This window comes from Rhea americana, unplaced genomic scaffold (genome assembly GCF_003343005.1).
Source record: "Rhea americana isolate MKP2758 unplaced genomic scaffold, rheAme1 scaffold_65, whole genome shotgun sequence".
Taxonomy (NCBI): Eukaryota; Metazoa; Chordata; class Aves; order Rheiformes; family Rheidae; genus Rhea; species Rhea americana.
This window is the reverse complement of record NW_028186812.1, coordinates 2,175,795-2,199,018: the sequence shown is the minus strand read 5'-3', so window position 1 is coordinate 2,199,018 and position 23,224 is coordinate 2,175,795. Positions and strand designations below refer to the sequence as shown.

General features: G+C 35.3%; 1 protein-coding gene across 1 annotated transcript in view; it reads right to left on the bottom strand.

The window, feature by feature from the left end:
* Positions 1-23,224, bottom strand: part of NBEA (neurobeachin) — a 519,273-nt gene that overhangs the window by 185,633 nt on the left and 310,416 nt on the right. Inside the window, exon 38 of the mRNA XM_085320669.1 lies at positions 5,449-5,573. Within this exon, the coding sequence (XP_085176795.1) occupies positions 5,449-5,573 (125 nt within the window). The remainder of the gene's footprint in view (positions 1-5,448; positions 5,574-23,224) is intronic.

Genomic DNA, 23,224 nt, shown 5'->3' with positions numbered 1-23,224 from the left:
CTGTGGGCAACCTATTCCAGTCTTCAACCACCCTCTCAATAAAAAAACTTTTTCCTACGCTCAGACAAAATTTCTTGTGTTTCAAGGTTTTCTCTTGTCCTGTCACTGAATATCTCTAAAGACAGTCTGGCTCTTTCTTCTTTATTTCTTCCCATTAGGTGTTTATGCACATTGATAGGTAGATATGCCTGGAAAATGAACTAACTGGATTTTATACATCTGGTGGGTCTGCTAGCAAAACTCTGATAAGTAGTGATCTAGTATCAATTGCCTTCAGTATTAGTTAGTTTCAGCATTAGTTACTGAAAAAAATATTGTTTTCTTTAAGATAGTTCTGAAATAACTGTTAAGGTAACCTCGAAGAACTGCTGCAGAAACATGGGAAACATTTTCAATAAATACAGACTAAAGATAGAGAGAAGGTAATAAATTTGGAGGACTTCATGAAGTTGAGAAAAAGTAAATGAATATACAATTTATCCAGTAACTTCGACAGCCTTGATTTTACTCTTGAATTTTAACCAACACCTCTACATTGTTAGCAATATCACTAGTGCTGACAAGGTCATATACAGAAGTGTGTAATGCAAAATGCAGAATGTTGTGAAACAAAGGAAGAATAGCTTTTAGGTGGGCATTCAAAATTTCATATAATTAGGCACTTGATTTTACAGCAAAGCTTCTTACCAAAGATTGTGAAATTCAAGAATTCCAGTTCACAGGAGATTTTGATTTCTTGAAAAAAAGGTTACCACCTCAAAATTTCAGGATAAGTTTGTTTACAAAACATTGATTTAGCTTTCTGGAGCAACACCTGGCAAGTGCCAAATGAAACCAACTTCTTACCAGTTTCTCTAGGGTYTCCTTCCTCAACCTTGTTCTAACACTGACTGTAGAAAGCAGAGACCCCAGTGATTCAGGAGAAAGCAGTCAGGCAGCTGTGSGAATCAGCTGCTCTGGACTTCTCAGCAGTGAGCATTTGTTTTAGAGTCACAGTTCAAGTTCACTTTGGTATGTTTTTCTTCAATGTCAAGCATCCCTGAAAATTTAATCCTGAGTTAGAGTCCATGGGACTCCTAGTATCCTTGTTCTGAAGACAGACTCTAAGTCCTGGTTTGAGTAGCATTCCCAGGGATGTCAGACTCATAAGTCCTTCAGTAGCCTGCCAGGAATGCTGCCTGCACTTCTTTGAAAGTTGATCAAACTCCAGCTGCTTTCATGAAAGTAGATTTCAGATTCAAACATTTCAGATTCCCAAATCTGATGCTCTTGAATTCTGTTTGTATAACTGAAATCAACCTGCATGTCAAAAGATGAGCAATAATAATAATAATACACGACGTTTGCTGAAACTTGCAGCAGAGGTGACAAGTCCGAGAAGGAGTCATAGAGCCTGTTTCAGCTAGAACTGCTCTTGAAATGAGGGCGCTGTTTAAATCTCCAGATATAAAGCTGAATGAATAACCTAAAATATGCAAGTTCAAAAGCAATTGCCATTGCGCATATTTAAGACGTATCTGTAGCTTTATTTCAAAAAAATGAATGTAATATATATTACTTTATGAAGGACTTTTTTTATTATTTTAAGCAGTCAGGATTTGTCACAGTCAGCCAAATACTGGTGAGCACAAACACTAGAAGCGCTGCGCACTTCGACCTACAGATACAGATACATGATTACATGTCTCTGTACTGGTCCTGCAGATACGAGTACAGAATTATTCGTATATGTTTAGAATGCAGGCACTCACTTACTCACGTCCATGTTCTCCACTGCAAACTAGGACTGCCTTCCTTCGTCCCCTTCTACAAGAAAATGGTTTGTGGAACACAGTCTTAAAGACTGACAGACCAAAGCTTAACAAATTCCCTGTTTTGCTCTTAAGATGACCTTTGTGGAGCAGTATTTTGTTTCACTGTCCAGGGAGCTACAATAGCGGCTCATCTGTACTAATCTTCAGTGACTATAAACTGTTAAAGCGAATAACTGGAAGAGACAGTTCTTTCACCGCATGTATAGAATCACTGTGTACTGGGCCATATCTGTATATTTCATGACAACATTATGTTCTACTGAATGTGACTTACGCGTTTGTTCATAATAAAGTTGTTGGAAGAGAAGCAGTGTTTCTCTCTTGTACAATCTCTATTTTCCTCTATTCTTTTTAATATACCAATTAATCAACTACATTTAAACTCCATCTAAACTTAATATAAGAACAGTTTAAAATCCACTGATATTGTAAAATTCTACTAAAAATTTCCAGATAGTTTAAAATCCCATTTTATAATTTCCATTTTGATACGGCAGTAAGTAATACATCCCTTTTTAACATTTTTAAATCATTTTGTTATTATTTATTATTTAATTTCCAAGGGTTTTCTCTATTCCTTGATGACTGGAAGTATTATATAATTAGAGTATCCACACATCCAACATCAACTCTGATTTAATTCTAGAATAGCTGTAGAGTGCTCTTTTATCTATCAAGGTCATATCTTGATGGCTGCACAAGCTTAGATAAATCAGGTGTTAAGCAGGCACATCTCCAAGGAACCTGGAAATTCTCTCATCTGCAATCCTCAGCATATCTTATTATTTACTGCCAAAGAAATGACTGATTAATTTTGTCATCTTTGCTCTGTGATTTTTGCTCAGCTGAAACTGCCTGCCCTCTTCTGCAATGCCTGATCAGACCTATTTAAGTTGATGCCTTTGATCGTAGACACTGAGGAGCTTGCTGACTTAGGCTTTGACTAAACATTCCTCCACTGCAATATTTATGCACAAAATCCTAAATGATTACTGACAGTCAATGTATATAACAAAAATTTATAAGATGTTTCCACTATTTTACTGATGCTCCAAATAGCTTTTCTTGTGCTAGAGGTACCACTCAAGATGTGAGATTGCTATTAACATAACAAAAGCCCAACAAATTTTGCTGTGATGAACAGGTTATTTCTCACAAACAAAATATCTGAGGTCACGAAAAAAATGGTTACTGAAAAACTATGAAGAAAATTTTTTAAAAAATGTTTCAAATTCTTTCTATATTGTGATATCATGCTTAGTTTTGGAAGCTAGCAGCATTTTACTATCAAACTGCTCCAAACAAAATTATCAAAACAAATCTAACAAAAACATGAAACATTTAACAATGAAAGTTAAGTCCTATGGAAAAAAATCTGCCTCCAGCTCTTTATTAATCACATTCCAACACCAAAGGCTAAAAGTACATCAAACTGCACCAAATCCGTTTCACATGACAACCTCATAAATTATTCAACTCATTAGTAACACCAAGAGGCATAAAAATAACATCGGTGTTAAGGATGTTTTCTTACAGAGAAAGGTCAACTAAAAGTTTCAGTATTAAAATCCAAATGCTTAACCCTCTGAAGAGTAAGTACATCTAGATACTATCCTTGAATTAAAATTTTAATGCATGCTGGTTTAAAATTCCATATGTTAATTTTAATACATACATGGAAAAGCTATACTCAGAATTATTTATTTTGACGCTGCAAATGACAACTTTCATCACTGTAACTTTTAATGCAATCTACAAGGTTGATACATAGCACCTCTAAAAACATCTGAGCGTTAATTTTCCTGGATATCTTATGTACTAAGAGGTGAGTGCTATGAAATTATATGGAAAAAATATGAATCTATAACTACTGCAGGCAGCTATCACCTGAACAAAAATACTAAATAGAAGAACCCATAACACTACATTAACAGACACAATCCTTGCAACAAGCTGAACCTGTTTAAGTGCAGCTTGTGTAGTAATTCTCATAAAAAGCCCAAACCAGTTCCAACATATTGTATGTAAAATCTTATCCAAAGACAATATATAACATTCCTGCTATAAGGGCATGAAACAAAGTTCTCCAAAACCAATGGAAAGCTCCCGTTATTTTAAGAATGGATAGTATCAACCCTTAAAACTTGGTGATAGTTTATAAATCAGATTTCTCCCTATGCTAATGCTAATTTAAAAACCAAAATCCAAAATTTTAAACAGTGAAAATATTCTTAAGAATTCTCAAGCTGATATAATGCAGAAAGCCCACTGTTGTGACAAATATTTGTCTTACAGAAGCAATATAGCAGCTAGCACAGTTTTGGGTCTGTCTCTGACAAGATATGTATTTTAATGTTTTGCAAGAATGTGGATAAAATATACCTCCATCATTTCATCAAATGTGCAATGCTATATACCACTGGGGAAAATTTCTTCCTTACCACTACTGGTGAACAGTTTATGACCTGAAGCTCTGCACGTGATAGCCTTCACATGTTAATAAATATTAAATTACACTAGCTGGTATAACTGCACATGCAAACAGTCATTTGTAAGTTTAATTTTGCTTGAATCTCAGCTATTTTCCTCATCAATCTGCAAAGTTAGTGAAATGTATAACTTATACAGAGTGGGCTTTGTATCTATCATATTGAGAACTTTCAGCACCATTAGTATTTGGCTACATATCAACTAAAAGATTTAGCTTGCTTTGTGTAAATTTACTTCCTTTTCCTCAGGTTTTCATATGTGGTTCCTAAACATAATAATGACTTGGAATTTTACTCCTGCATAAATGTTAATGAATATTGGGAGTACATTTTTTCCAATACTTTAGATTAAACAAATAGACAGAAAAAGTCTTAATACTCTAAAACAATCTTTGTCTTTCATATATTAAAAAACTACCCTGGCCCGAGAAATAAATTTGCTTTAGACTCTTCAAGTACTCATGTTCAGGCTGCTTTTGAGAGGTCATTAAAAGTGAAAAAACTTTCAGAAGATATAAAGGAATTTGTAAGCATGTTCCTCCCTCCTCTCTTATATCCCAGCCATCTCTCCACAAAAATCAAACATCTCTTAATCCTTGAATTCCTAGAATGAAGTTCCTATGTGGTCAGTACCCTATCTGATTCACAAAAATAGCTCTTAAGCTCTTAAAATATTTTTTTGAACATGCACTTATATATTTCATAATTTGCAGAAAGAAAATATTTTTGGGGTGAGATTATGCATGTCAAGATAAAAAATTTGTTTATTTAAAAAAAGGTTAATTCCTCATTCATGAGAGGTTTTTAATGGAACTATTATGACACACTAGTTTGACGGCCTAACAGTTTCATTCTGTCACTCAGGGGAGACAAATTTGGTTACCTTCACCAGTGTTTCAAGATTAGTGTCTGGTAATGCTAGAGAGGTATAATGTGAATCTCTTGGGGATTACAGAATTTAACAGTATACAAACTCAAGTCTTCTGTTCCATTTAAGTATGAGGATTGAAAGAATTCATTATAACAATATGTTCTAGAAATTCTTAGCATTGTCCTTAGGAAACAGGTGATATGATTCTCAGACATCCATGAACATGAAGAAAACATCATTAGATATAGTTTTTTAAACAGGTGTTAGTACTGACCATATTCCACAGCAGCTTTTAGGAGGGCATCAGAATGTGTAGACCCAAAAGCATTGCGAACAAATCGCCKTCGTCGACGCAAATCATCTTCCCAGTAATCCAAGCGCCAGAAGTCATGGAGTTGGCTACAAAATAAAGAACATACACATCAGCACCTACCACAGCATGAACTGTATTTACATTATTATAGTATAATTTCACTGATGCTTTTCTCTTTCAGGAATATAATCTTGTAAAAACATATATTACTAAAACATGTGATATTCTAACATTTCTTTATGCGCATTTATACATTATAAAGCTCAGCACTGCCTGTCTCAAAATGTTCTGCCTGCTGCTAAAAACATTAATCACACTGAGCCCATTAACAAATGCAGCATCAAATTACAAGTATTAATGGCACAGCTTGCTTTCTTTTACAGTGTTTTTAACAAGGCTTGTAAATCATAGAATGGACCTCAGTGCAAATAGTTTGCAATTTAATGACTATGGTCCCTTAGCAGACTGAACTTAGAAGTATAAAATATTGCCCACTTGAATTTTGTGGAACTATGATTAAACTAATGTGCTGAAATATTCATTGAAATAATTCCCCACTGCCCCTAGCAACCTGAGAAAATTGCAATTTTATTCATTATTAATAACACTGAATTAGAGCAGCAAAAAAATTCCACCATGTGGTAATTGTCTTGGTAAATTATTATTCCAGTACTAACAGAGTACTAGGATGATTTTATAGCTTCCAGCTAGTACAAGCCATTAACAACCATAGCTATCTTCATGTTACATTGCCTTTTTACGTTGAAAGCAATATTAAAGTTCTGCCGAATGATATAAGCCATTGTTAATCTACATTCAACTCAAGATACACATATGTAATCATTTGGTATCCAATTCAACTTCACTTCTAAAGAAATGACCACTTCAATTTTAACTACTTCTTGACCCTATCAACATGAACATCTCCCAGGCCAATTTTGAAAGTCATTGGGATATTCAGGCAAAGTTGTATTTTAAGCTAGCATTTTAAAAACGTTCTGGACCACTATCAAACTCCCAAAATGTTTGTGGATGCACCTATATCATCCAACTTGTAAGTCAAAATACTATGCAATTAATATGATCCTGCAATCATTTATCATGACCTTACAGACCACAGCTAGGTAACCACTGCTGTAAACCTGTGATTTGCAGCCTATCTGCAGAACTCTAGGCATCAGTGGACAAAAGGCAGCTGACGAAAATCAGTCTTCAACTCACTAGCATGAGCTACATCTCTGCTGAATTTCTTTTAGGTGTTAGTTAAACCACTATTTTCTATGCTGCCTTTGTTTTGAAAAGCTTTGCACAGCACTAAGGGCCCAGCCTGCACACTGTGAGGCAGAAATACCTTGCTATTCTGAGTACCAATTATCTTTTGCTAGGTAAAATAGCTCATTTTGTACTTGTATTACCATACAGTACTTGCTCACAGATGTCATAGTAGCCTGAAGTATCACCCATCATTTCTTCTCCTAAACTGAGCACTGAGCAGTTTTATTTTAACTGCTAAATTTCCTTGACTCTTATGTGATAAGAATGAAGAAATGAGCAGACAACTGCTCTACGGTTTAAAGGAGAGAGCTTAAAGGCTCCTTGTGCAGCCCAAGTCTATGTTTTAAAGTGATGACTGGGAAGATAATTATAAAGGTTTTTTATCACACAGATTTCTTTTTGAAAGGCAAGCAACATTCCCTTTTTGGTTCCATCTAAAAGAGTAAGTCATGATGAAACAGGAGTAAAGATATTAATGAAAACTCTTTTAAACACCCCCATGTTGTGAAACTGTGTTTGCTCCTACAAGAGACTGTTAGGCTGAGAAGATTATAATACTTTAGAAATACTTAGAATCGTAGAATCATAGAATCAGTAAGGTTGGAAGTAACCTCTGGAGATCATCTAGTCCAACCTCCCTGCTCAGCAGAGCCACCTACCGCATGGTAGACAAGGTTGCATCCAGGCGGGCCTTGAAGATCTCCAGAGAAGGAGACTCCACAACCTCTCTGGGCAACCTGTGCCAGTGCTCCGTCACTCTCACAGGGAAGAAATTCCCCCTCACCTTCAGGCGGAACTTCCTGTGCTTCARTTTCTGCCCATTGCCTCTTGTCCTGTCACMCGGGACAACTGCAAAGAGTGTGTCCCCGTACCCTTGACACCCTCCCTTCACGTACTTATACACATTGATAAGATCCCCCCTCAGTCTTCTCTTCCCCAAGCTGAAGAGGCCCAGCTCTCGCAGCCGTTCCTCACAGGGCAGATGCTCCAGACCTCTGAGCATCTTTGTAGCCCTATGCTGGACTCTCTCCAGTAGCTCCATGTCTCTCTTGTCCTGGGGAGCCCAGAACTGGACACAAGACTCGAGATGAGGCCTCAGCAGGGCTTAGTAGAGGGGCAGGATCACCTCCCTCCACCTGCTGRCAACATGCTTCCTAATGCAGCCCAGGAGACCATTGGCCTTCTTGGCCACAAGGGCACATTGCTGGCTCATGCTCAACTTGTCATCCACTAGCACTCCCAGGTCCTTTTCTGCAGAGCTGCTCTCCACAAGGTCAGCCCCCACCTTGTACTGGTGCCTACGGTTATTTTTCCCTGAGTTCAGKACTCTGCACTTGCCCTTGTYGAACCTCAGGAGGTTCCTCTCYGCCCAGCTCTCCAGCCTGTCCAGGTCTCTCTGAATGGCAGCACAGYCCTCAGGTGTGTCAGTCACTCCTCCCAGCTTGGGATCATCAGCAAACTTGCTGAGGAGGCACTCTGTCCCCTCATCCAGGTCATTGAGGAATAAGTTGAAGAGGATGGGACCCAGTACAGAGCCCTGGGGGACGCTACTAGCCACAGGCCTCCAACTAGACTCCACGTCACCTATGACGATCCTCTGAGCTCTGCCTTTCAGCCAGTTCTCAATCCACTTATATTCTAATTCTGTGGATATTCTTCAGGCTTTAAGATTTTTAAGGACTCTAGGTAGCTCTAGGCAGTAACTCAAGCAGAGTACACCTTCTAAGAATGCACTAGGTGCAAGCCAATTCTAGAAGACAGAACATTTGCAAGTCATCCACATCCTTTCCTGCTACAACTTATTTTCCTAGAAATTGACCAAATCAAGTCACTTTAGTAACTTATTTCTTTGACAAGTGCAATATTTTAACAGGCTTTATTTTATGAATTATATATTATTAATAAGCCTTAGTTTCACAGCCAACTGGATTATACGTAATTTCTCATTCCCCCATATCTTATACCAGTGACATTTTGACATTTTGAATCAAGCTTGTTCTAGTGAAAAACTCCATGGATATGCATACTGCAACAAAAATTTTCTGAAGAACCAAAAGTTCATAGCATCCATTCATGAGCTACTTCTACATACTTCAGAATGGCAATATACTTGTATCCCCTTAACTGAACAGTTATTTAAAATGCACTATAAAACAGGTGACTCAAAGAAATCTGCTTGATGAGCTTAACTCTAAAGGTATTTTCCTTACAAACTGTAACATAATCCAATATAAATCTTTACCATAATTAAAGAATAAGTGAGGGTTGGCATAGAACAGCAGTTTTACAAAGTTACTAGCAATTAAACATTTTATTTGGAGTAGTGAATACATATATCGAAGGATTACAAATTCTGTTCTACTGCCACTATTATCACTTGTCCTCATTTAGCTGTATACCTTATACTTTTTCCTACTTTAAACAGCATTTTCTCTTGTTAAAGGTCAGCATGGGATGGAAAGGCAAAGTGGTTTTGTGTTACCCCAGACAGCCAATGTGGTCTTTGATACAACTCACAGCAAATAGCTTTGAAGTCTCCCAAGGGCAAGCTGCACTAAAAGTCAGAGCTGCCCACAATTCCGTGCAGCACCTCTGCTACCAGGCCATACATTTCTTCTATATCTTTTGAGATGAAGAATATAATTATGAAGGACCTTTAATACTTAAGGTAGCCCCATATTCTGCTCTCTTAGAGAAGAAATTGTGTAGAGCTCTCCCACCAAAACGATTTAGAGGAGTATGAAACTAGCCTGCACAGCAAAGTCCTCTTTGCCTTTACAGAATAGCTTCATAGCTCAGACTTGTTAAAGAAGATCTTTGAAAACATTTTCTGTTAATTCCTTTGACCACAGCTCTGAAGCAGAATATAGGAAAGTTTTTTTGTTTCTTTTTTGTTTTTTTTTTCTTTCACTTTTGATTATTAACTGTCCTGGGTGACATGTTCACTCCAGTGCCAAGATGGCACATCTGTGACAGCAGCTTCATAGCTGTGAAATCCATTCCCTATCACTGGTGCCTTCACCCTCCTACTGGATGCTACAATTTGTAATTTGCTGTATGTCACCTATAGCCACAGCAACTAGAGGCAAATACAAACAGTGAATAGTAGCAGGATACATGTCCATAAATGATCCTTAGACTGACAAAGGATGGGTTGCCAGATAGAAGAGATTAAGTTTGAATATGATAATGAAGACGAGTAAGCYTGCAGGCATGGGGGAAGAAGAAGAGTTGTTTGAAAAAAGAGGTAGGTCACAGAACTGGAAGGATGTCAAAGAATCCACAGTCTTTGCAATACTATGTAACAGCATAGAAAAGAGGAGGAATTGCTGATCTATAACTTCAAGAATTAGTCCTATTTTTTCTGTAACATATTCAAAAAAGAAAAAGTTCTTCTTTTYGCAGTCCAAAATTATGATTACATTTTGAGAAATAAAAAAAAGTATATTGGAAACATTAAAAACATTTTCCAAAGGTAAAATGAAGAACAGAAATTCTGTAATAGTAAAAGTAACAAAAACCCAACCTTGAAAAATAAAATAGTTATTATTTAAGCAGTATTTTTTAGATGAAAAATACAAGCAAAAATTTAAACCCATTTGTCAGAAGGTCTGTCAAAGAGTAAAGACTTATGTAATAATGAAAAAACAAATGCTCCTCAGAAATGGTATAGCAACAGACAATAACAGTAATTGGATTAGTGTGAAGGTTCTTCTCACTGCTGCTTGAAACAGAAACAACAACTGCTGGTTATAACAAGCTTGTGAGACAGGTATTCAAAAATCACGTCTTAAGTTATAATAAGAAAAATAAGCTGTGTTGTATAGAGGCAGAAACAAGTATCAAAAGCTTTAACATGCCTAGTATTGTCACTCTATGCAAAGACTATCTATTGTGGTTACAAAAATTACAAAGCTCTATAATGATTTCCAAATACCATGCTGCAGAACACCAGAAATGAAACTAGAAATACTAAAACCAAAAATAATACTAAGAATATTAAAAACTAGAAATATCAAGACAGAATAAAGATGTCCGTGAACCTGACACATCTAATGAAATTCAAATTGGGAAAGATGGTGAAAATATTATAAATGGAAGTTAAAAACATCGTTAGGCATTCTTCTAACAGAAATCTGTTTTATTTCTCTTAATTACACTTGTTCAAGAATTATTATTGTTAAGCAAAAGGAGTATATTTGGTGGAGTTGAAGGGTAAAAGGGAAAAGACTGTTCCAGAAAAAGAGCTTACCATCTAAATAGAGAGATGCTAAATACTCAGGTAAATCTGGGAAGGATTTGATCTTTTCCAACTTTATTATGAATATAATGTTAAGGGACTATATTTTCATGTGAGAAGTTTCAACTGTGACTTTGTGAAAGAAGCTGGGTGGGTTTCTTCTGGTATATGGATTGCTGGAAGCAGAGTTAGGTGACTTTGGGTATCAGATGATGACGAAGTTATGTTAAAAAAATCAGCGAATCAGCGAGGTGACATAACAGCAGGGACATAAGGTATGAAGAACATACAAGGCTAGTGGAGAGGGCACAGGTAATAAATACCTGAGGAGGGTGATGTAGGTGAAGTTGTGGCAGTGGGCAAATAGGGGATGCCATTGCTGAAGTTTTTAAAACAGATAGGAAGGAAAAAGTTTTGAAATTGTTTACCTTTGTGAAAGATGCAAACAACTCATAAGCCTGCTAAGAACCTTTACAGAGATCAGTATTTATGTGTTTATGTGTTATAGCCTTACCACTTAGTGTTTTTTGTTTGTTTGTTTTTTTGTTTGTTTTTTTTCTGAGAGAAAGAAGTTTTTAGGCTTCCCTTTCCCTGCTTCTGAGATGGTACATTTTCCATTTGCTCAACCTTAAGAGAATACAAGAGAGTAAAATCCTAGCTGACTAGGATCAGTGAAGATTTCTCCACTGGCTTCAGTGATGTCCAGGGTTTTATCTATGACRTCTTCTACGCCGAGAGCAGAGCCATTTTCAACAGGAAGGCTGTAGGTTCTGTACTAGAATTTCTTCAATATATTTATTGAAATTCAACAAAAGGGTGAAGAGTATGTGCCAAAATTTTTAAATCACAGAGTTTAAGAGGGTGAAGGTCTTTGGACTAACTCCAATCAGCCTTTGATTAGGCATATTAAAAACAATTTAGGAGAAATTCAACAAAGTTACATGAATTGGTGGCATGATAGAAGATGAAATTAGCTATAGACAATGTAATTATTCATGTTGATGAATAATTTGAAAAGCTTGGACACTGATATTTTCCTAGAGGGAGTATGCTGAATACAAAATGAGACTAACAGTGTACATTAAACAGGAAGCTGAATTCATGTTCTTTAAGGTCTGGTGTCTTTATCATGGAAAACACCAGACCGCCAAGAATCTTCAGCTATTTTATCTGTCATGAGAAATTTAGAATAGTGTCGCACCAGTTACAATAATGATGTTTCACTGTTCTGTTAAAATGGACCATTTTTTCCTTTTTTGTTTGTGATTTAATCCCTGACCCCACAGATAAATGCTAAAATTCACAGATTTCTAGAGATCATTTCTAGAGTCAAATTCACAAGTCTCAGAATGATAAATTTTAAAACATGTTATAAAACACCTAACAAATATTCTTGAAAATTCAGTATTTATCTGGAAAATGTACACTGTAAATTTTGAGATGTCTTATGTTTACCACTTCAGAATAACAAGGCTTAGATCTTGCATCAAATGCAAAATCAGAAACTATCCCTAACTATTGTTATTGATCTATTTGATTTTTCTTCTATCATGAAAGTTTCTAATCCATGACTATATTGTTTCATATAATTACATAGATGTCTAAATCATTCTTGTGATACAGTCTGTCAAAAGTCTTCTGAACATCCAAATATTTTATAACCATCAGTACAATTTTTTCATCTATTATTTTACTGACATATTTTCAGAATTCTCCTAAACTAGAGAGTCATATTTTCTCTCACAGAAATAATGGATTCCCTCTCTCCCCATTCTTTATAGGCATCTTCAGTTTTACAGATACATTTTACACTACTATTTAATTTACTGAGAAAAGACTGGACTGGTTTGAAGTTCTGAACACACAGGTACTGTCCAATTCCATAGCATAGCATGTGATTTCAGTGGCACATTTCACTTTTTTTGTTATAAGCTTAAATTCATGCTTAACTTTCTTCAGGATTCATATGTAGGCTATTTATTCTAATGATTTAGAACTCTTAACGTTACTAAATTATTAAGTTAATTTATTGATGGTCACCACTTTGGTATCTCTCCCCTTGACATTAATTCACACTTACTACCAGAAGAATGTGTACAAACAGTGAGTGATTCCCCAAAAATACCACAGTAAAGGAATTCTCAGAATCCATGCCAAAAAGCTTATTGCTCTATTTCCCACCAGCAAACTAACAGTTACCAGTTCTCTTGGAGACCTTACGTTTCTAATTTTTCCATATTTTCATTTTAATTGTTTGTTTTGGGCACTACTTCTTGTAATTAGTTTTTGTTCCCTTACTTAGAGACAGTACCTAGCTTGTCTTTCACATGCAGTAGCTGAAGTTCCAGAATCTGCCTTTTTGCATTCTTATTCTGATGTTGAGATTACAGCCACCAATACCATAATTTACAGGCTTAGGACTACTCATTCATGTTACAATACTGAAACATATTTCTTAAATATATATATACACACACACACACACATTCTGACGAGACTCCAAATATATGCTAAATGATCTACTTTTCTGTAATATTTGATTCAGTAGCTTTCCATATTCTTCATTTATATCCACTATAATTCCTACTTCTAGTATCATTTTTTAATAGCGTCAGAGAATTATTAGCTATAACTATACAAGTTAGCTTAAATGGCACAGTTTTCATGTAGGACTTCATAATATGGGTGAAATTTAGCACAGATGAACAAAATCTACTAAAAACCCTACCACTAAACTGTGGYAAAAACCACCTCAACAGAAGAGGAGCAGACGAGTCACCTTTGAAAAGCAGGAGGAGAACTGCCATCACAATGTTTCTCCTATTATCATGTTACTGAAGTTCTTGCATTAATAATAAAGGACAAAAGCTGCTGGAACAGAGAACTGGCCACAAAGAAAATGTCAGCAAAACCCACCAGAAGATCAACCAAAGATTCTATCAAACTGCTGGAGAAGAATTTTCTAAGAGCTGTTTTAAAGTGTAGCATCTCTCTCAGGACAGAGGGAAATTATTTATGCGGCTTTTATTGTCTTTTTAAGCCAGTGGAAAAGGTGCATTTAAGACACASTCTTTAAAAAATCTCCAGTTCCTGACACCGTAGGACTTAATTTGGGTGGAAAATTTAAGAACATTCAAGTTCAAAGATGAACTATAGAAAGGGGAAGCAGCTGAAAATAAAAAATCTCTTCAGATGCATAAATCTTCAGTCAGATAGATTGGAAAGTAAAATAATGCCAGTAAAAAGGAAGTTGTAGTAATAAAGATGTTCTTTTAGCTATAGTAGTACCTGAAACAGGTTTATACCAAGAAGCAGTAATTTGATAGATATAAAACTAACCACACATAAAGCTATATGGAAAAAGTATAAGAAAAAAGAAACACATACCTCCTAAAAATTAGCAATGGAAATGACAAATATAATAACTCAAATGCTCATGCAGACAAACTAAATGTAAGTGTAATTATTAAAATTACTTAAAAATTTAACATAGAACATACATTTAAAGGAATGTGACATAACTTCGGCAATCTAACYAAATAAAAGTGTAATTGTACAGCTAGATGATAGTTTCCTTTTAGTTAAACCAATGATGTTGAATGAACAGCTGAGCCAACAGCATAAGAGATGGATATGTAAACTAAGTTGTCAGGGTTTGACTCACCAAGTTCAAATAATTGGAAATTTGAGACAAAATTAATTTTGGAAAAATGTTCCGAAAGAGTATATATTATTTTAGGACATTTTTTCTTTAATTTATTTCATGCTATCTCAGCACAGTATTATACTTAGCATGACTTGTAAGTACTACCATGATGTCACTGTATTACAAACTCTAAGATGGGATGAATGGCTTTTTGAGATTGCCTCTCTCTTTCTTAAATGACCTCAAAAAAGAAAGAAAGAAAAAAAAAAACAGACTAAATGATTAGCTTAGACTGGAACCATAATTTGCAGATGGCTAGTTAAGTAAAATGGATCCCAGTCTAAGTGTGTAGATCTTCTTACTGAAAATGTACAAGTATCTCAAAGTTTCATTGATATAAAAATTGAACAAAAACTATATTGCAAATGATATTCCAATTTACAGGAAAAAAACTACTTATTTTACATTTTGACTGGTATGTTTGCTATAATAATGTCACATCTGTAAGAGGTACTATGTCATCACCTGACTCACTCCTACTGTGGTCAAGGAATGTAACTTGAAAAAAATAAATTTCAAAATGAACAATTTTGAAGATTTCTATTCATTTGCAAAAACAAAAAAAATCTGATATTTTCACAGAAATTTATACTGACATAATTTTTTGACAAAGATATTAAACTGAAATACTGCTTTCTGACCAAAAAAAAAAGAGATTTAAACAAAAAAAATCTATTCAACTGCTCTGTCTGTACAAGTATACCACCTGCTGGTAGAAATATTATTTTGCTTCTTAAATAAACTGTGTCTCAAATTAAAATAGGAATAAATGTGGCCGCTCTTTGAACAGAACACACAGAAGTCTTCAAGAAACAGGACAACCTTTTGGCAAGATAGCTATAATCCTCTACGAAAGCAGAGAACCATCTCCAGAAAAAAACTGTTTATCTTAATTTTAACAAAATAAAAAGATGATTAATAAGTCAAATGAAAACTTTTCGATAGCAAATAATAATTTTGCTATGAAGATGCTTTTTTTTTGAAAAAGGGCTAACTTTTTAATAGATGAAGTCCTTATCATAATTCACTGTATACATGATACTACACTGTATACATGTATTTACAGAATTACAGTTCTTTTTTTTTAAATCAAATRTTCAGTGCAGTTAATATCTTGATCTTCCGACACATTAAATATTCTTTCAGCAACAATTTTATGGGCATGCTTTGCCTAATAATACAACTCAATATTTCCATTCAGCTTGTCAGCCAGGAATATCAAAGGACATTTTCAGTTAGAAACACAGAAACTCAATTCTGTCTTAGGAAGGCGAACAGTTGGTTGCAAAAGTACTGTTGTTGTTACGACCGATGGAAAGTAAGGGAAGGGAGTGGAAGGGAAACTGTTTTGCAGTTGTATTTTGCCTCTAGCATAGTGTCTCCTTCTCTGACTCCCTTCTTGCACAGAACTGCATTGCTTGGATCAGGTATAGCACTGAAAACGAAGACAGAGAACAAATTATTGAAAACTCAYGGAGGTACCCTCCGTTTCCTTCGGCATGAGTACTATGTTGTAAGTCTTCTATGTTGTACTACTCTATTTCTACAAGGGATAGGATATTTGATTCTGAGTTAAGCTAACACCATTAGATTCCTTAGGTAGCTTGTTTTTCCCATCTTTATGGAAAAATAAAAACTCTGTTTTTCTCTTTGAATTCTGAAGGGCAATAACACTATTGCATTAGGAGAGGCAAACAATGCATCATTCAYAAGCACATCTCTGGGTCCCTCCTCAGCTTTCTGCAAATGTCACTCCAATATGTCTGCACSAGCACAGCACAGAAGCCCTGAGATACTGTAAGTGYTGTAATGGAGTAGGCACCTTTTACAGGAAGAACAATTTAATTTTTTTTGCATTATCTCTTCATTTCAAGAGATTCTTTTATTAATTACATCAAATAGATAACCAGGAAGAGTAGGCTCTTAGCTTCTCAAAAAAATCTGTAGACTCATTTGACTTACCTTCAATTCTAAAAGAGCTAAGCACTAGCTAAAAGTTGCTTCAGTTTGAGTTGCTGTACTTGATCAACTGAAAAGAGCAGTCCCAAACTTTCAAAGTGGACATCCAAAGTCAGAGAACTTGTGGAAGCTCCTGAAAACACGGGTGCATTGTGGCCTTGATGAAGATGCTGCCTAACTGCCTGCTCTGTTCCAGGTGCATAGGTGTCTGAATTCCTCCTGAAACAACTAGCGAAGCAGCTGCTATCTACCATTTACAACCTGTTTTCAAGGCAAACCAGCAAYGATTGGTCTGAAAATCTAGAGCTGTACTTTAACAAAAAGTGCAGGAACAGCTAGGACTGCTAATCTCATCAGGTACCCCGATGGAAGTTATCCCTGCGCATGAGTCAAAGTCAATGGCATTCAGGAACAGAAATTTCATCGCTCAAAAGCTTTAATCAGAAGAAGGAAAACATGCTTTATCTAAATATTTAAAAAGTGTTATTCTAGAACTAAGTCACATAGCCTATTTTTTATTTGACACTATTTCTAAAAAACCCTTAACAGATTAGTGTTTCAAACTTTTATACATTATTCAAGCTGCAACTGCTTAAAGACAGCTAACTTATAAACCTGGCAAAGTGAAGAAATAATTAGCTTCCTTGATGCCTATCATCTAACAGCAGCAATCCTGAAAATTTAATGAATAAATAATCAAGTTTTACCTAAGTAATTATTTTAATTTTCATCATACAGAGCTGTTTATTAAAATGCAAGTCTAATAATACACTATTTTAACAGAATGATTGTTTTCACAAAATGCTGTTTCAAGGTTGGTAACTGGAAGTCTTTGAATTCAAAATTAGCAAAAGTCTAAAGTATTACACGTTCTGCCTTTTTTTTCAGGACATTTTTTTTTTCTCCTACGTATTGCACATAAGTGCAATGTTAAGACAAAGAACACAGATCTAGCTTTATACCTAGCTTTATACTTTTCTTAAGAACTCAAACAAAGACATGTTGGCCCAGTTAGTGGATGGTTATTGACTGATGTGCAGTTATTCTGACCCACAAATGCAACTTGTATTGATGAAATAAACGTTTACCAACTGGTATAGCCAGGAGTGCTATARAACGCTTTAATAGACACTGTTTACTGTAGTATCAAATAAATGGTAAAGTAATTTCAACCTTGAATTTTTTGGTTCTTGGGAATTTTTGTAGGAGTTAAGAAACAAATTTGGCAAGCAAATCAAAACTGTTCTATTCATACTTTACTATTTCTGCCAGTCAAGAGATTCTTTAGAAGTACAGAAACAGTCTTCTATAAAACATCCCAAAATATATCTGCATGACCTAAAGATTTATTTTCAGCTCTGCAGAACTTATGGGAGAAGGAGCAGACATGATGTAAAAAACAAAAAAAGACAACGCCAGATTAAAATTTCCTTGTTTCTTTGTCTTGAAAAATCTTTCTATTTTTGTGTTTTGGGGGAAATAAACACTAAATAATTTTTGCATACAAAGTATTTTTCARTAAGTTATCCTAGATACAATTTTGAACTTTTTTCCTCCTATTAGCTACCTAACCCATCAAATAATTTGTGATGATCATTAGACATCATTGAATTTTTCCTTAACTGTTGTAAAAATCAATGACATATCACCATTTGTATTCTTTTACATTTCAGTTGTACTTTCATAGTTCATATTTTTCTATAGTTGATATTGTATAGTATGATTTCCTGTATGGATACGCGTTACAAATATAGTACACAATGTACATTTACAATGTATGCTTTTACAGAATGTACACATTCTTACTCAAAACTTCTAGTTAAAGAAATATCRGTATAAGCAGTAGAATAAATTTATATAAAATTACAAGCTTTTCTGTATAGAATCCCCATGAGGAATTAAAATCATCAACTTTTCTGAATAAGCTAATTTCATCCTGTACATGTTCACTACATAATTTATTAAGACTGATTTGAATGGATTAAGACTAAGATTTGAATGGAAGATCAGAAACAAAAACAGCAGTTTGAATCCATTTATTATATCAGAAAGGAAATCTGCCTGGATCAGTACTCTGGTAGGCTTTTGATGGGAGAAAGAATCATACATCCGGCAACAGAAGGATATGCTACACTGTTCAGAGCACAGGTAGCCAATTTCCTGATCCAAAGAAAGCATAAATCAAAACTTTCATGTGACTGTGACCTACAAGCTACAAGTTGAGAAAAGAGAAAATTCAGGAGTCCAAAAGTGAAGCTAGTCTCAGTTTGTAGCTGGGTCTCAAGGCAACCTGGCGACATTGGTATTTTTGGTTACTTTCTCAGAGATGTGAATGTGGATCATCCAGAACTCATGCTGCCCAAGCCTCTTGTGGGCCTGGGAAAGACCTCTTAAAGTGCTGAAAAGTCACATGCGGCTTAAAAGTTGTGAGCAGGCCCTGTCTGCTTCAGAGCTTCTCCAATTCTTAATGCTGGGCTTGGTGGAAAGTACTATCTGCTCTCCCCACTCTTTAACTAATTTCAGTGTTTTGTAACCTCTTGCTTCATTCAGTTGCTCCAGATTCCACCCCCTGTAGTTGACCAGGAATTATGTTTGAATATGAGGTTGAATATCACCTATCTCTGGAAATTGTTTTTCCTGCAGGGATCAAATTGGCTATGGACTGGTGAACCTTTTTTTTTTTTTTTTTTTTTTTTTCCCTTCCTTGCAATCTGGGAGGCACCCTTCAATTACCGGGAAGTTCATACTCATAACAGTAGTAATTTACTAGATTTAGTTTGTCAAATTATACCAAATGAAAGGTGAGCTGACTAGCTGAGTACTGGATKAGTTGATATCTCACCTAGGATGTCAACATTGTGGACATTTAACTAATCACCCCAAGCCCATTTCATAGGCAATGGGGAAGTACGTGCACCTAGGTAAAAGTTGGGTGCTTTTTGCTCATCTCAAGTGGCAAAGGGCCTCTAGCAGAGAAAGTAAAAACTGGAGGTTCACAAGAGAATCTTGCAGCTATGACTTATATTGACTTAGCAAGGGGAGAATTGGRTCAGAGAATGCACACCATAGCTAAATTCTGGAGGCAGAAAATGACAATTACAGGCTATGTGGATCCAGTTAAAGGACAGAATTGGAGAAAGTGGTCAATAGACCTGTCCTAGTCTCACATTACTACTGAAGCTAAACAAATGTCTCTTTTTATCACCCGAAAGACCTGTTAGAGGGAATATTGAAACATTTATCTTGAGATAAAAATCCCAGTAATCATCCTCTCTGTGTACATTAAACAAATTCAAAGTTCCTCTTTTAAAGAACAGGGTTACATCTTTACTGCTATAAATTACCAATGGAGAATCAGAAGCTMCGCGTTCAAAATCCCCTGATTCAAACTGTAATTGCCTTACTGGGAAAAGGAGTTCTTCTGACCTGAATTAATGAACATAAAATTATATAAATTCAAGTACTGAAACCAAAAGCTGATGCTTCTTAAAATCCAACTCTATTCTTTAAGTAACTGAGAGAGCCTAATAGTTAAATAAATAAATAAAACAAGATCAYTCTTTATTATTCATAATATTAAATCAACAACATTATTTTGGACATTCTGAATCTGTAAACATATACATCTATATACAGACATACACACACACACACATATATATTTAAAGAAATATTAGCATTTAGGTCCAATCCTAAAAAGTAGTATGAGTTTATTTAAGCCCATGAGCAATTCCATTAAAGTCTAATACTATCTACATATTTCAAGTAAACATGATTCAGGCCATATTTTAGGCATTTAACTCCATCAGATTTTCAGAAATTATTTTAAACCAGTRCTAGACTATCAATGTGTTTTTCTGCATTACAGATTGAACACTGCTAGACTAAGATATAACTACTACATATTACATAAAAATAGTGTGATAAGCTGCTAAGTCACTCTGAAACATTTTCCGTCTTTTGAAAACTAATATTGATTCTATTCTTATCTCATACTTTATATGACTCTTCATGACACAAGTATCTGTAATATAGCTATGAGTTCTAGAATAGCATTTGTCTCATATCTTAAGTTTTATTTAAATCAAACCAATGTGGAATTAGTTGGATCAATATGCATGTCAGACCTGCACTCTACCTTGCTCAATGGTTGTGTAATTTTCTTCCTAATGCTTAACTGAACAAGCACAACACTATAGCTCCTTGTCCTATCAACAAAATTCAGTTATTGTATCTATATTGTTTCTCAGAAAATATTTATAGATTAAAATCTTGACCTCGAATCTTTCTTTTCCAAACCATCTAAATTAATTTGCTTTCACCACACCCATATTACCCACATCCAACCTGAAGCATCCTTGTCTTTCCATAAATGTTCTATAATCTCTATAATTAGTGATGTAGCTCCAAACTGCACCTACAAACCAAGGCACAAGATATAGCAGATCTATCATGGGTTTAATGGCAATCTCCTCYTATGTATTAATAAAGCTGAATTATAGACCAGGAATCCAGCTGCTCTTTTTATTTTAATATAGAATCTGTCAAAGGCATCCTATGTGTTTTCGAAAAACAAGTGTTCTTGTTGCCAGAAAAAAAAAGAAAAGAAAGGTTCTATTTATCTTAACACTTAAAAAAGATTAATACTTTCATTATTTAGCTTCATGGRGACACTGTAACATGCTTTGTACATATAGCATTACGAAAACATTCTTGCTCTTACCTCCATCACAATTACAACACTGTGTTGAGAATTAATTCCTGATACCATCAATATCAGCCTAGCAATATTAGGTAGTATAGCTCAACAGACTGATAATGGGAAAACACTCTCACTCAACAACYGCAGTATGAATGACTATGCTGTGGTGACTCAATGAGAAATGAGAAAGTAGTGTGATTCAGAATTTATTCCCTCTCAATACTTGGATCACAAGTTTCTTTACAGGCCACTTGATGGAAACAGTGCTGGTGAGGCTCTCTGACCAGCCCTTKGTCAGCAGGAGACCCATCAGTGCTTGCACAACAAAGACCCCCTTTTTGCTGGCACCTGTAGATATCTTTGTGACCTTCAGAACTGCTAATGTGGGATAAAAGATACACATTAAAAATCACTAAAAAGAAATAGACTTAACACATCAGTCACAYGTTCAGGTTAAATATCCAGCTATGGCTGTAAAACTACGACTGGCACTGTTTCCAACTATAAAAGGCCATAATCGTGCAAAGAAACACGGAGTTCAAAACTGTCTTTCAGTAACAAATCCTTCTCAGACACTAATTTTCTAGAGTTTTATCAATCACTACACTCACAAATTCAGACTCAGTCATTTCTTCCCTTAGAGTCTATTCTGCCATCACTAAAAGGAACGAGAGCATGGAAATGTTCATGGTTGGGATTTAGAGTAGATGATAGGTTCACAATAAAAATTGAAAACCAAAACAGRTAATAGAAGGAAAATACAGGAAGTATTATGGACAATGGATAGATGAATGGGTAATTGCTCGTTTATTTACAATATTTGGCATTTTCACCATAAATGTTTATGAAAACTGTTTAGTGAACATCTCTAAAACCTTCAGTTATGCAGCAGGCTTTATGAAATTAAGCAGGAAGAGAACAATCAGSTTAGAAAACTGCCCTTTCTGATATTAAATGCTCATCTGGCTTAAGCGAGATATAAACTCTTGAAAAAAATCTGTATTCCACTTCTGTTCCATAGAAGAATGTTGGCAGCACACCAAAATAAAAAAATAAAATGAGCATAATACAGTCGTAATGCTCCAATGACATGAGAGCAGCAGTAGACACAGCTCTACTCTACTCACATTATGAACATATGGAAACTGCTAGAAAGAGGAAGAAGAATACATTATCGTAGTTTTTACTCTCAAAATTCATTTTTTGCCTAAGAGCTACTTAATCTTATTAAATGCTCAGGATGTAACACCAGGGGAAGAATTATGGTTGCTCTTCCTAATTTTCAAGTGTTTAAATTTGCAAACAAAAAATTCTTCCTTTGTACCTTTCATTAAAAAAAAAAAAAAAAAGGAAAGAAATCATTACTAAGCACTGTGAAATACGGATCTAGTCTTAACTTCACCAACATATAAAGGCACCAGAATACAATTCACTTTAGAGCATTATGTCTACCTTCTCCTGAGTTACGTACCACACTGTGAAAGCCTGCCACGATAAAACAGGCTTTGTCAAGGAAGCTGCTTCTTTCACAAATATATGCTCCAACAATAATTTGTGCCTAGACTGTTGCAGCTGATCTTATTTGAAGATAAATACAGCTATATTAGAAAAGCCCTGGCTAACACAACATGCTGCTTCCATGAATCAACGATGTGTTGCAGAATGGAACACTGTCAGATTTTTCTCATGATATTGTCTCATTTTACACTAGTAAAACATTAATTGGAATAGAGACTGGAAGGACTACATCTACATGGCTTGAGCCCAGGCTCACACTGCATTGCTCCGATTTAGAATCCAAGTTTTTACTATTTTTCTCCTTTTGAAACTTTTGAGTCGGTGTAGATGTGTGGAT